This window comes from Oncorhynchus nerka, linkage group LG10, assembly GCF_034236695.1.
Source record: "Oncorhynchus nerka isolate Pitt River linkage group LG10, Oner_Uvic_2.0, whole genome shotgun sequence".
Taxonomy (NCBI): domain Eukaryota; kingdom Metazoa; phylum Chordata; class Actinopteri; order Salmoniformes; family Salmonidae; genus Oncorhynchus; species Oncorhynchus nerka.
In genome coordinates, this window is record NC_088405.1 from 87,128,140 (window position 1) to 87,143,570 (window position 15,431).

General features: G+C 40.6%; 1 protein-coding gene across 1 annotated transcript in view; it reads left to right on the plus strand.

Moving 5' to 3' along the window:
• The window catches only part of LOC115136208 (gamma-aminobutyric acid receptor subunit gamma-2), a 64,292-nt gene extending 52,588 nt beyond the window's left edge, over positions 1 to 11,704 (plus strand). Inside the window, exons 8-10 of the mRNA XM_029671773.2 lie at positions 2,534 to 2,739; positions 7,099 to 7,122; positions 10,883 to 11,704. Of these exons, the coding sequence (XP_029527633.1) occupies positions 2,534 to 2,739; positions 7,099 to 7,122; positions 10,883 to 11,161 (509 nt within the window). The 3' untranslated portion in view covers positions 11,162 to 11,704. The remainder of the gene's footprint in view (positions 1 to 2,533; positions 2,740 to 7,098; positions 7,123 to 10,882) is intronic.
• Positions 11,705 to 15,431: the final 3,727 nt, after the last annotated feature.

The following is a 15,431-nucleotide window of genomic DNA, read 5'->3' on the forward strand; positions in this document are numbered from 1 at the left end:
CTCACAGTACGGACATTGCAATTTATTGCCCTGGCCACATCTGCAGTCCTCATGCCTCCTTGCAGCATGCCTAAGGCACGTTCACGCAAATGAGCAGGGACCCTGGGCATCTTTCTTTTGGTGTTTTTCACAGAGTCAGTAGAAAGGCCTCTTTAGTGTCCTAACTTTTCATAACTGTGACCTTAATTGCCTACCGTCTATAAGCTGTTCGTGTCTTAACGACCGTTCCACAGGTGCATGTTCATTAACTGTTTATGGTTCATTGAACATTTACAATGAAGATCTGTGAAGTTATTTGCATTTTTACAAATTATCTTTGAAAGACAGGGTCCTGAATTTATAACTGTAAAAAATGAGTTTTCATTTTTAGTTGACGAAAAGACTCATGGACATTCAATTTGACATGAAGCTGCTTTTCATCTGTATTGTCCAATCATACGCATGCATGCCTTTGCAGAATACGGAATGCGATTCTCTCATTGGTTATGATTGGGAGAAAAGAGCTGTAGGTCTATACATAAATTGTTTAACCTGTATCCAAGGCTTTGTAGCCTATATAGTAAATCTTGGCTGGCATTGGTTACAATCTTCCAGAATAGCAATGTGCCAGTTGTATACAGGGATAGTAGGCCTAGTTGGACACGGCTATCTGAATGTGCACATGATGGAAGATAGAGGAAATATTAATTATTTAATGGGGGAAAAATGCACTGACTAAAATTGTCCGGAGTTTTAGTCAATTGATAATAACTGAAACTAATGATGGATAAAATGACTAAAGTGTGACTAAGGCTCAAATATATTTTAAGACTAAAATTAAATATAAAATAGCTGCCAAAATGAACACTGATCCCTTTGCCCCAGATGGCTGGTGGTAAGGCTGAACTTGAAAGAAGAGATACACTACATGACCAAAAGTATGTGGACACCTGCTTGTCGAACATTTCATTCTAAAATCTTGGGCATTAATATGGAGTTGGTCCCCCCTTTGCTGCTTTAACAGCCTCCACTCTCCTGGGAAGGCTTTCTACTAGATGTTGGAACATTGCTGCGGGGACTTGCTTCCATTCAGCCACAAGAACAATACTGAGGTACCATGTAGAACCATGAAAAACAACCCCAGACCATTATTCCTCCTCCACCAAACTTTACAGTTGTCACTATGCATTGAGGCAGGTAGCGTTCTCCCGGCATCCGCCAAATCCAGATATGTCCGTCGGACTGCGTGATTCATCACTCCAGAGAATGCATTTCCACGCTTGGCATTGTGCATTGTGATGTTAGACTTGTATGCGGCTGCTTGGCCATGGAAACCCATTTCATGAAGCTCCCACCGAACAGTTCTTGTGATGACATTGCTTCCTGAAGCAGTTTGGAACTCGGTAGTGAGTGTTGCAACTGAGGACAAACGATTTTTACGCACTTCAGCACTCTACGGTCCTGTTCGGTGAGCTTGTGTGGCCTAGCACTTCGCGGCTGAGCCGTTGTTGCTCCTAGACATTTCCACTTCACAAGAACAGCACTTACAGTTTACCGGGGCAGCTCTAGCAGAGCAGACATTTTATGAATTGACTTGTTGGAAAGGTGGCATCCTATGACGGTGCCACGTTGAAAGTCACTGACCTCTAGTAACAACATTATACTGCCAATGTTTGTCTATGGAAATTGCATGGCTGTGTGTTCAATTTTATGCACTTGTCAACAACGGGTGTGGCTGAAACAGCTAAAATCCACTCATTTGAAGGGGTGTCCACATAATGTTGTATATATTGTGCATGTTGTGGATCAAGGGACCACAACAGTTGGTTGCTACGCCGTCCATTATGGGGAAACTGTACGTCATAATGTGTCAAGTGTTTACAATTTAACAGCATTTCATAATCCTTTAGTTTTGTGTAATCCAGTACTTGAATACTCTGCCTTGATTTCTAATCACTATACTTAATGATACCGTTTCCTCGGATTCCTTTCATTTGTTGGAGTAGTATTATGGGAAATATACTGTATCTGTTAGATATGTTATTTACCAGAGAAAGCACTTAGGCATAACCCAGCTCACACACGTAAAGTATGTAATTCATTTAAGACCCATAAGGATCAAATAGGAAGCTCTCTTCAAAATAGATGTGTGCAGCATGCTAAAATAGTTCAAACATCCCCACTGTGTATCATACATATTGTATTTTGTTCAACCAGTCTGAGATTGCTCCATTCCAATCATCTCTGTGAATATATTTTTGTACAGAAAGTTTCTTTGAATTTTTTGTCAGTTTTTTTCTCACGTCTCTAAGACTAGGGAGGTCAATAAAATAATTATATATATATTAAATATATATATATATATACTCTGAACCACTCTTACAACTCTATTTTGTTAGTCTCTGACATATCCTACATTTTTTATTGCCTCCACTGCACCAACTCCCCAAGTACTAAAATCAAAACCCTCTAAGAATGGCATACTGTTATCTTTTGTTGCTATACCCTTTCTGTACCCTCGTCTGACCCTCTTGGCCATCTGGTCTATTGACAGGCATCACCACTGTGCTGACCATGACTACGCTGAGTACCATAGCCAGGAAGTCGCTGCCTAAGGTGTCCTACGTGACGGCCATGGACCTCTTTGTGTCCGTATGCTTCATCTTCGTCTTTGCTGCGCTGATAGAATACGGAACACTGCACTACTTTGTAAGCAACAGGAAGCCAAGCACAAAAAAGGACAAGAAGAAGAAAAACCCGGTGAGTCATTTATCCAAAACAAAGTGGGCACACAATAACTCTTCTCAAGTAGTGAAGATAAAATGGTCAGAATAGCTGAGATAAATGTCAGACACATTTTGAGCTTAATGTGTTTGCAAAGAATGTTGGCCGTACCTGTGAGAATGTGTTTATATTAGGAATAGGCCAGGTCAAGGGGTGGGGATTACAACACTCTCCAAACACGGAGTTATTTCCCGTCTCTGAAAGCCTCGCCAATCACTGTATTACTGTGTCACTGTAAAGCAAAGCCTTCTACTACTAGGTTCTCTGAAGGGAGCAGTCATTGTGAGGCCACCTCGTGCCATGCAGTCTACGAGAGACATAGAACCTGTCCTTAATCCATTTTAAAACCTCGTCACATGACCAGAAGGTGTCGGGGCTTTAAATCCCCACAACATCATGAAGGCTATAGTAAAAGCACCAGAGTTAGCTAGCTAGGTACTTATCAGGCTCCAGTTTCAGCTTCTCTGTAAGTAAGATTTGCTTTTGGATATAAATGTGTGCTGGGTGAATGAGTTTTGACGATCTGAAGGTGTAATGCCAGTTTGCTTTCTCTAAGGGGTTGTTCTAAATGAGGTTCTTCACATGGTCTGCCAAGTTGTGATGCAGAAGCCTTTGACTCAGATCCTTTTGATCTTCATGAATAAAAAAGGAAATCGAGGAAATAACATATTTTAAATTCTCATAGGTTTTGGGTGTAAGGGTCTAACCATACTAATTTCTCATTGGATTTGGGTGTAATGATCTATCCGTTTTATTTTCTCATAGGTTTTGGTGTAAGGGTCTGACCATTTTCATTTCTTATGGGTTTTGGGTGTAAGTGCCTATCCATTTTCATATCTCATAGGTTTTGTGTGTAAGGGTCTAACCTGTTTTCATGTCTCATAGATTTTGGTTGTTAGGTTCTGACCGTTTTCATTTCTTATAGGTATTGTCTGTAAGGGTCGAACCATTTTCATTTCTCATAGGTTTTTGGTCTATGGGTCTGACCATTTTAATGTATTATGGGTTTAAGTGTCTAACATTTTTTAATTCTCATGGGTTTTGGGTATAAGGGTCTATCCATTTTAATTTCTCATAGGTTTTGGGTATAAGGGTCTAATCATTTTAATTTCTCATAGGTTTTGGGTATAAGGGTCTAATCATTTTCATTTCTCATTGTGATGTTCGTCTGAAGAAGTAGACCAAGGTGCAGCCTGGTAAGTGTTCATGATCTTTAATACTCAGAACACCAAACAAAAACAACAAAAGGAATAACGAACGTCACGTTCTGCCGGCTTCACAGAGCTAACAAAAAACAAGATTCCACAACATAGGTAGGAAAACAGGCTACCTAAGTATGATGCCCAATCAGAGACAACGATAGACAGCTGCGTCTGATTGGGAACCACACTCGGCCAAAACCAAAGAAATACAAAACATAGAATGCCCACCCCACCTCACACCCTGACCTCACCAAATAGAGAAATAAAACGTCTCTCTACGGTCATGGCGTGACAGTACCCCCCCCCAAGGTGCGGATTCCCGGCCGCAAACCTGAACCTATAGGGGAGGGTCCGGGTGGGCATCTACCCTTGGCGGCGGCTCCGGTTCAGGGCATAGCCCCCACTCCGCCTCTGGCTCCCCCCACTTTAGTGGCGCCTCTGGTGCGGGGACCATCGTCACCGGCCACGGACTGGGGATCCTCGCCGCAGACCCCGGACTAGGGACCCTCGTTGCAGGCCCCGGACTGGGGACCCTCGTTGCAGGCCCCGGACTGGGGACCCTCGCTGCAGGCCCCGGACTGGGGACCCTCGCCGCAGGCCCCGGACTAGGGACCGTCGCCGGAGGCTCCGGACTGGAGACCCATGGAGCAGGCACAGGATGAACCGGACTGTGGGGGAGCACTGTAGATCTGGTGCCTATCCTTGGCACCACTCTTCCAGGCTGAATGCCCACTTTAGCACAGCACCTCCAGAGCGCAGGCACAGGTTGAACCGGGCTGTGTGGGAGCACTGGAGATCTGGTGCTTACAACTCGCACCGCTCCTCGTGGCTGAATGCCTACTTTAGCCCGGCACGTGTGGAGCGCAGGCACAGGACACACTGAGCTGTCACAGCGCACCGGAGACACAGTTCGCAGAGCTTGTGCAGGATACCCTGGGCCGAAACGGCGCACCGGAGACCAAGATCGCTGAGCTGGCACAATCCGGCCTGACTGGATGCCCATTCTAGTGTGGCACTTGCGGAGAGCTGGCTCCGAGTGCACCGGGCTGTGCACGCGCCCTGGCGACACCGTGCGCTTTACCGCATAACACGGTGCCTGCCCGGTCACTCGCTCCCCGCGGTAAGCACGGGGAGTTGGCTCAGGTCTATAACCTGACTCCGCCAATCTCCCCGTGTGCCCCCCAAAAACATTTTTTGGGGCTGCCTCTCGTGCATGCTTCGTCATGCCAACTCATGCCAGCTCCTCCTTAGGATGGCGATATTCTCCAGCCTGTGCCCACGGTCCCTTGCCTTCCAGTACCTCCTCCCATGTCCACTCCAGAAAACGCTGCTTGGTCCTTTTGTGGTGGGATCTTCTGTGACGTTCGTCTGAAGAAGTAGACCAATGTGCAGCCTGGTAAGTGTTCATGATCTTTAAAACTCAGAACACCAAACAAAAGCAACAAACGGAATAACGAACGTCACGTTCTGCCGGCTTCACAGAGCTAACAAAAAACAAGATCCCACAACATAGGTGGGAAAACAGGCTACCTAAGTACGATTCCCAATCAGAGACAACGATAGACAGCTGCCTCTGATTGGGAACCACGCTCGGCCAAAACCAAAGAAATACAAAACATCGAAAGCCCACCCCACCTCGCACCCTGACCTCACCAAATAGAGAAATACAACAGCTCTCTAAGGTCGTGACACTCATAGGTATTGTGTGTTGTAAGGGTCTAACCAGTTTCATTTCTCGTAGGTTTTTGGGTGTAATGGTATATCCATTTTCATTTCTCATAGGTTTTGAGTGGAACGGTCTAACCATTTTAATTTCTCTTAGGTTTTGGGGGTAAGGGTCTAACCATTTTCATTTATTATGGCTTTTGGGGGTAAGGGCCTAACCATTTTCATTTCTCATGGGTTTTGGGTGTTACCATTTTCCGTTCTCATAGGTTTTTGTGGTGTAAGGGTCTAACCATTTTAATTTATTATGGCTTTTGGGTGCAAGGGCCTAACCATTTTCATGTATTATGGCTTTTGGGTGTAAGGGCCTAAACATTTTCATTTCTCATGGGTTTTGGGTGTAACCATTTTCTGTTCTCATAGGTTTTTGTGGTGTAAGAGCCTAACCATTTTCATTTATTATGGCTTTTGGGTGTAAGGGTCTAACCATTTTAATTTCTTGTGGGTTTTGGGTGTAATAGTCTAACCATTTTAAGTTCTCATAGGTTTTGGATGTAAGGTTCTAACCAATTTAATTTCTCATAGGTTTTGGGTGTAAGGGTCTATCTGTTTTAATTTCTCATAGAACAAAAACCGAATGGTCTAAGCAGTTTCATTTCTCGTAGGTTTTGGGTGTAATGGTATATCCATTTTCATTTCTCATAGGTTTTTATAGTGTAAGGGTCTAACCATTTTCATTTCTCATAGGTTTTGGGTGTAAGGGACTAACCATTTTCATTTCTCATAGGTTTTAGGTTTAAGGATTTAACCATTTTCTGAAAATTTAAAAATGAATAAGTAAATAATGATGTCCTATTTCAATGTTATGAAATGTTATGATGGTACAGTAATTGTTCAAATAATTGTATGTAGACAACAACAGTGTGTATGTAGACAACGACAGTGTATTTATAATCAATCTGTTAAATGTAAGCATACTGGAACTGATGTGTTATTCCATTAGGACTAATTGTTTGATAAACCGGAAATAAAAGCAGTAAAAAAGCATTTTTGAAGATACAGTAGTTTGAGAGTTTAAAGTACTACAAATCCATGTTCAATGTGTTTGTCAGATAAAAATGCCCTTAACTGAGCTTAAAAATGCCATTGTCTTGTCTTGGTGTAACGGGTCAGCTCTGAGCCCAACTAGGATCAATATCATCCCTAAATCGTTGATGTCAAGTTTGTTTCATGGATATGGCACATCTCTAAATGTAAAATTGACTGGGGATCAACCTGGTCCACAATTTGATGTATCCGGTCCTGCATCTTCCTCCTGTATGTGTGTCTCGCCAGTATGTTGTTCCCTTCCTACTTCTACTGTGTTATTTTCTTTAGACATTCTCTCTGTTTGTCTTTTTACATTTGTTCTTTTTTGTGTTGTTCTCTTTTAATTCTACATATTCTTTGTTTCCTGTTGGGACAAAAGCTCCTCCGGCTATTTTCCTCAAAGGTATATTGCCCGTGTCTGAGTTTCATCTATTGACTGCATGTGTCTGCTGCATTTTGCCTGTCTCTGTACCCAGCTATTGTACCTCACTGCTACATGTCTGTTTTAGAGACCATTTCTTTACCTTTACCTCAGAATGTCTTCCGCAATACCACCAAACAAAGCGCTCACTGTGCAGAGGCAGCCAGACATACTTGTGTAATGACAACATTCTGCTCTCTCACATAACCAGCACATACACGTCCACAGCTAGTAAAAAGATGGTACAAAATGGTTTCATTCGGACTTATTTTATTTTTTACACTGTGCAATTTGAACAATAATGCAGTGGCAGCTCTATTTCCCCTGTCAAGCTAAGCTACCCGTGTGTTTGTGGGGCTTTTAACCTGATGCTTCCTATAGAATCAGCAGAGCCTTAACACACTGAAATAGACAACCCCTACACTGTGTTAAGCCTAATTAGTAGTGATCATTTTAATGGCTCCACATGCAGCAGAGTAGATTTAGCCCCAGTAATCTCTAAAACACTCACAGGTAACTGCCAAAATAATGGAAACACTTAATGAGGCATACAAAGTATATTGAAAGCAGGTGCTTCCACACAGGTGTGGTTTCTGAGTTAATTAAGCAATTAGCATCCCATCATGTTTAGGGTCATGTATAAAATGCTGGGCAATGCTGCTACTATGGCCATGCCCCCATAGGATGACAATGCCCCTATCCACAGGGCACGAGAGGTCACTGAATGGTTTGATGAGCATGAAAACGATGTAAAGCATATGCCATGACCATCTCAGTCACCAGATCTCAACCCAATTGGAACTTATGGGAGATTCAGGAGCGGTGCCTGAGACAGCGTTTTCCACCACCATCAACAAAACACCAAATAATGGAATTTTTCGTGGAAGAATGGTGTGAATCCCTCCAATAGAGTTCCAGACACTTGTAAAATCTATGCCAAGGTGCATTGAAGCTGTTCTGGCTTGTGGTGGCCCAATGCCCTCTTAAGACACTTTATGTTGGTGTTTCCTTTATTTTGGCAGTTACCTGTATATTTAACACTCAAGTAAAGAAGATGATGTGCTTTAAAAAACAGAATCACCCTGAATCTATTATATGGAAGTGTAACATTTCTTAATGGGGTAATTTGACTGAATTTAAATACCATTAGTCAGAGGATACTGTAAGTATGGTAAACATTTGAACCAGCCATTTAAAGTGAGATCATTTTTATAGCTATTTTAAATAATGGACAAAAAATGAACTACAGCTGACACTAAGCTTTGATTATAGTGGTAGTTATCCAGAGTAGGAGACTAAGGCCTATATTCAACCTGTAAAGCTGAACTTCCACGGTGCGGATTGAATAGAGCCCTTAGTGTTTCCGTCAATGATTCATTTTGAGAGGTTGTCTACTTCATCCGGTTAAAGCTGGTTATGCCACTTTTGTTTGCAAACCCCGGCCACACTGCAGGATCTGGGTTTGCTCTTCTGCTTGAGCCAGCTTCCACTACACGCTTCCACTACACGCTTCCACTACACGCTTCCACTACACGCTTCCTTCTCCCGTGCAACCCCCCCTTTGAGAACCGAGTCACATGACCCGATGCTGCTTCCTGGTGCAAATCTAGGTTGATGATAAAAGGTTAAAACAAAGTAATAATTCCATGCGGAAGCGTTGGAAAATGAACACATTCATTGGACCAGCGCCATTACTGATTCTACAGAATTAACGAGCGAAAGTGACTGGAAGCAAATGTTAGCAGTACAAAAAGCTTCCCATTTTAGCGAACTACTCACCAAACACAGCATAACTGTTTTACTGTTATTATATTCTTTAAAAAAATATAAAAAATGATCTGCAGCCACTTTATTACTTGATTTCTTGACCATTGGTGACATTTTCAATCCTATTCCTGTAGAATCAGCCACAGAGCTGGTCCAATGAATGTGTTTATTTTCAAACGCTCCACATGGAATTATTAGGTTGTATTAACCTGTATATGTTCGACCTAGCTGCAAATCCCCTGGTTGTCAATCAATCAGAGTATAATGTGGAACCAACCAATCTTTACATGTGGTTATGCATCGTTTTCAAAGGAACTACAAGCATCCTTGTATTCTAGTGCTGGGCAAATTTGAGCTGCAGAGAAGGAGCTACAGTCAAATCAGTGTTTTGATATTTTATAATGACACATGCCTTTAAACAATTTAACCCCAAAGCTTATGGCGTTTGATGGTGCTTCACACACATATGGTTCATTTTATGAGGACATTAGGAAAGCAGTATGATTACCTATACATAGCACTAGCATGACATCCATTAGCTACAATAAAGCCAAGAGGCTAAAGGATATGGGATAGGGCCTAGAGGTTAGAGGTTGGTGCCTATGGGTTAGGGGCTAGGGGTTAGAGGCTAGGGGTTAGAGGCTATGGGATAGGGCCTAGAGGTTAGGGGTTGGTGCCTATGGGTTAGGGGCTAGGGGTTAGAGATTAGGGGATAGGGGTTAGAGGCTAGGGGTTAGAGGCTATGGGATAGGGCCTAGAGGTTAGGGGCTTGGGGTTAGAGGCTAGGGACTAGAGGTTAGAGGCTAGGGACTAGAGGTTTGAGGCTAGGGACTAGAGACTAGGCGTTAGAGTCTAGGCGTTAGAGTCTAGAGGTTAGAGGCTAGGGGTTAGAGGCTAGGGACTAGAGGTTTAGAGGCTAGGGACTAGAGGTTAGAGGCTAGAGGTTAGGGGCTTGGGGTTAGAGTCCAGAGCCTAGAGGTTAGAGGCTAGGGGTTAGAGGTTACGGGATAGGGCCTAGAGGCTAGGGCTAGAGATTAGGGGTAAGAGGTTAAAGGCTTTGGGCTCTGTTCAGTTAGTAGCGATTCCATTCAGTTTATTTGAAGTGGAACAATACAATACTGTCTGTAACTGCGTCATTATATTTCTAAATGAATCATACACAAAATATTATGCTGGGTCAGCAGAAACTCAGTCTTATAGTTCATTACGAGAGAAGACATATGTGCAAAGGTGGCTTGCCATTTTGAGATAAAAGCCCATGAAAATGCTAATTGTGCCTCCTTTGACTGATGGAGCAAAGGACTATTTTAGGAATTGTCAGAAATGAAAGGCTGTGCTCTCAAGTGGTGAGCAGGCTTTAAAGGAGGTTGATTTAACCCATTTAGGGATAGGAAATGGAGGAACAGTGAGTCCCTGCTCAACAGTCTTTCTTATCGTACAGCCTACATCATTATCCATTTAGAATAAATTCAAATGTTCCCCCTCTGAAATCCACTCAATGGCATCCACATACAGAACAAGAATTATGTAATTTGAGTGAATCATTGTGCAAAAAGGGACTGTGTTTAGGTTTGGGACTAATGATAACCATGATACTCCTCGTATTTTCCCATGACGTGCAAAACAGAGTTTAAAATAGGTTGCCCAGCACTAGCATCATCTTTCGACTAAATAAAGCCCAATACACAATGTATCCTACAGAAGCCAGATACTTTGTACTTTTGGCTTTACCCATAGATGTAATTTGCATTGTGTGTTCCAAAGGGAATAGTCCATTGTCAGCTTTAAGCCACTCTAATTAAATACAGGTACCAATGATGGCTTATTTGTGTTTTACTGAAATGCTTAAAAATATTCAATTTCCAAGTGAAGTTAAAAATTATATTTTGTGTACTAAGATAGAGACTAAATTAGGTCCCCCATGTTTCACCTCTTAGACTCCAGTTGCTAACTGTGCTCTCTCTGTTAAAAGCAGACCCCTACGGTGGACATACGCCCTCGCTCAGCCACCGCCATCCAGATGAACAACGCCACCCACATGCAGGAGCGGGATGAGGAGTATGGCTACGAGTGCCTAGACGGCAAGGACTGCACCAGCTTCTTCTGCTGTTTCGAGGACTGCCGCTCTGGGGCCTGGCGGCATGGGCGGTTGCACATCCGTGTCGCCAAGATAGACTCGTACGCTCGCATCGGTTTCCCCACCGCTTTCGGTCTCTTTAACCTGGTTTACTGGATCTCCTATCTCTATCTCTAGATCCAGCGTGTAGCCAGACGTAGAATATACGTTCTGCTCCAACAAGACCATTTTTAAGAAGGGGACCCACTGAAATGTTTTCCTTTTATTTTATTTTATCTTTTATTTCATTATTTGATCATTCATATTTTTTAAAGCAAAAGTTGTAGCAAACCCAATAGGCATGCAGGGATCTGGAGTCTGATAGTGGAACTACGACTGTGCTTTGTGTAAGCAAGAACCTAAGCTCACCATAGTGATTCTGCATGACTACGTTTCCCACATTCCCCTTGGTCAGGTATTGGTTTATGTAGAAGTTATTCAATATCAGGGCCGCTTCAATGTTTTATTTGTGTCTGCCCTTAGTCAGCATATTAGATCACAGTTTTTTTGTATTAACAAGTTACGCATGCGCTACAGAAGACAAATGTCAGATATGACATCAGCTTATTTTTATTTATCGCTATATTCATCCATCCAAAATACAAAAAGCACTTTAATAGTTATATAGGTTGAAAAGTAAGTATGATTTTACATTTTACTTTGATGTTTCTTTTAGCTAACTGTTAAACATGACTTTAGCAGTGTTAAACATGACTTTAGCAGTGTTAAACATGACTTTAGCAGTGTTAAACATTACTTTAGGGATGTTAAACATGACTTTAGCAGTGTTAAACATGACTTTAGCAGTGTTAAACATGACTTTAGCAGTGTTAAACATGACTTTAGCAGTGTTAAACATTACTTTAGGGATGTTAAACATGACTTTAGCAGTGTTAAACATGACTTTAGCAGTGTTAAACATGACTTTAGCAGTGTTAAACATGACTTTAGCAGTGTTAAACATGACTTTAGCAGTGTTAGACATTACTTTAGCAGTGTTAAACATGACTTTAGCAGTGTTAAACATTACTTTAGCAGTGTTAAACATGACTTTAGCAGTGTTAGACATGACTTTAGCAGTGTTAAGCATTACTTTAGCAGTGTTAAACATGACTTTAGCAGTGTTAAACATGACTTTAGCAGTGTTAAACATGACTTTAGCAGTGTTAAACATGACTTTAGCATGACTTTAGTGTAAACATTAAACTTTTTAGCAGTGTTAAACATTACTTTAGTGAAACATGTTAAAAACATGACTTTAGCAGTGTTAAACATGACTTTAGCAGTGTTAAACATTACTTTAGCAGTGTTAAACATTACTTTAGCAGTGTTAAACATGACTTTAGCAGTGTTAAACATGACTTTAGCAGTGTTAAACATTACTTTAGTGATGTTAAACATGACTTTAGCAGTGTTAAACATTACTTTAGCAGTGTTAAACATGACTTAAAAACATGACTTTAGCAGTGTTAAACATGACTTTAGCAGTGTTAAACATGAGTGTTAAACTTTTAGCAGTGTTAAACATTTTAGCTGTTAAACATGACTTTAGCAGATGTTAAACATGACTTTAGCAGTGTTAGTGTTAAACATGTTAAACTTTAGCAGTGTTAAACATGACTTTAGCAGTGTTAAACATGAAACTTTTTAGCAGTGTTAAACATTACTTTAGCAGTGTTAAACATGACTTTAGCAGTGTTAAACATTACTTTAGTTAAACATGACTTTAGCAGTGTTAAACATGACAGTGTTAGCAGTGTTAAACATGACTTTAGCACATTTACTTTAGCAGTGTTAAACATGACTTTAGCAGTGTTAAACATTACTTTAGCAGTGTTAAACATTACTTTAGCAGTGTTAAACATGACTTTAGCAGTGTTAAACATGACTTTAGCAGTGTTAAACATGACTTTAGCAGTGTTAAACATGACTTTAGCAGTGTTAAACATGACTTTAGCAGTGTTAAACATGACTTTAGCAGTGTTAAACATTACTTTAGCAGTGTTAAACATGACTTTAGCAGTGTTAAACATTTACTTTTAAACATGACAGTGTTAAACATTACTTTAGCAGTGTGACTTTAAAACATGACTTTAGCAGTGTTAAACATGACTTTAGCAGTGTTAAACATGACTTTAGCAGTGTTAAACATGACTTTAGTGTTAAACATGACTTTAAACATGCAGTGTTAAAACATGACTTTAGCAGTGTTAAACATGACTTTAGCAGTGTTAAGCATTACTTTAGTAGTGTTAAACATGACTTTAGCAGTGTTAAACATGACTTTAGCAGTGTTAAACATGACTTTAGCAGTGTTAAACATTACTTTAGGGATGTTAAACATGACTTTAGCAGTGTTAAACATGACTTTAGCAGTGTTAAACATGACTTTAGCAGTGTTAAACATGACTTTAGCAGTGTTAAAAATGACTTTAGCAGTGTTAAAAATGACTTTAGCAGTGTTAAAAATGACTTTAGCAGTGTTGAACGTGACTTTAGCAGTGTTAAACATTACTTTAGCAGTGTTGAACATGACTTTAGCAGTGTTAAACATGACTTTAGCAGTGTTGAACGTGACTTTTTTTCATGTGTGGTCAGAGCGCTAGAAAATACTGTTTATGGTCGACTGTACAGACACTGTGTATATATGTTATTATGTAGTGGTTTACATTTATTGCATGCACCTTTCTGCAGTGTTGAACCAAAAACATTCAAACACTTTTTTTCATGTTTCAGAGCGCTAAAAATACTGGTATTCTGTTGTTATTATGTAGTGGTTTACATTTATGGACCTGCAAAAAACACGTTTTAAGGTATTCTGTTGTTGGCTATGGATGCAAAAAAAGAACACGGCTGATTATTCATCTTTTTTTGAGGAAAAGTAGAAAATGAGACAAAAATACTTTCAGATGTTGAATTCTAAGTTCATGTTCATCTCCACCAATATGTATTAAGACAGGATCAATACAGACCTTACAGGCAAAAAAACGTTATATCAACTTTTATGAACTTATAGTGTTTGAGAACCTAATCTTCCTTTTCAAACACTTCAATTGACACAGGTGTGGCTGTGCTGGCTCCTATGGGAAGTGTATAGATAAGAAATAGGCATCAAAATCATCCCAAAAATATTCTGCTCCTTTTTCTCCCCGACAACCACTTGGTAGACGTGAGTATTACACAAACACAGCAAGCAGTGTTTTACTTCATTCGGCTGGCACGTTGAGTGTCTACACTGGAAGCGGCTGTAGTTCTGAATGCCTACACCCATCAAAATGCCCAAACTCTCAGTGACAGAAAACACACTCCCATTTGCCATAAGACTGAACAGCATTGCTTAGTCACTGCATTAAAACAGATCCATCTGTCTCAATGGGTGGTTTAGGGGGACTTAAGGCAAAAAAAACGAACTATTTAACTGGAGGAATATTGCTGAACTTGACAGCTCCGTGGAGAAGAAAGCATCTGCTTGTGACCAGACCAGATGCATAAGCCTTACTCTCTTTGAAGAGACACACTGTGGAAATTACAATGATCTGACGCTGAAAACATATTTAAAGATCTGGGAGAAGTTCAGGAATTAATTTTGGTTTGTTTTGTTCAGTGTTTATGATGCATCATTAAATCATTAATGTGTCAGTACGACATTACTCATGTACTGTATAGTGTAGCACATTGTGAGCGTCAAAATAAGTACTCAAACTGCTTTGAGTACTAATGTGCTTCACATCATACGGTACAGAGGTCTTACAATGCAACTTGAGGGATATTTATATACCCAAATCATAGCCAACCGTTTCCAAACGAGTACCTTAGGTAAAGGCAGCCCAAGGATGTTAAAGAGCAGTGCTTGAATCGAAATAAATAAGTCATTATGCATAATGTAAGTCACATGATATTATGTACATAGTCGATCACAAAAGGAAACCAACACTTAACAAACCCTTACATTTTTGAATGGGGAACTTATTGGTTTGTTGTCTTTCCTTCATTTAACCCTTTTCATTTATATCATTACATTATGCTTGAACCTGTGGGATATTGTGGGGTATTTTTCAAGGAAATTGTATTTCCCTATTTTAGATGGCCCTTAACAAAACAGAGATGGAGAATGTGATTTGTCAACAACGAGACACACTTTCGTTCCATGTAGAAATTAATTTATCGTGTCGTAGTTGTATTATTTTCCATGTTGTGGTCTACATAGGCGTTAAAGACCAGTTATAGTCTGCTCATTGAATGTTATGGCTAAAAAGGTAGGTGGCAAAGTTACTTATTAACCAGCCTCAATTGAAAATATATTTTCAGACATTTTACTGTGATGTTAGCTACTCCCTGAGGTACTGAACAGATGTGCTACTCTAGAGTGATCTTCAGAGTTTCTGAATTAACTGTACTACTAATGTTA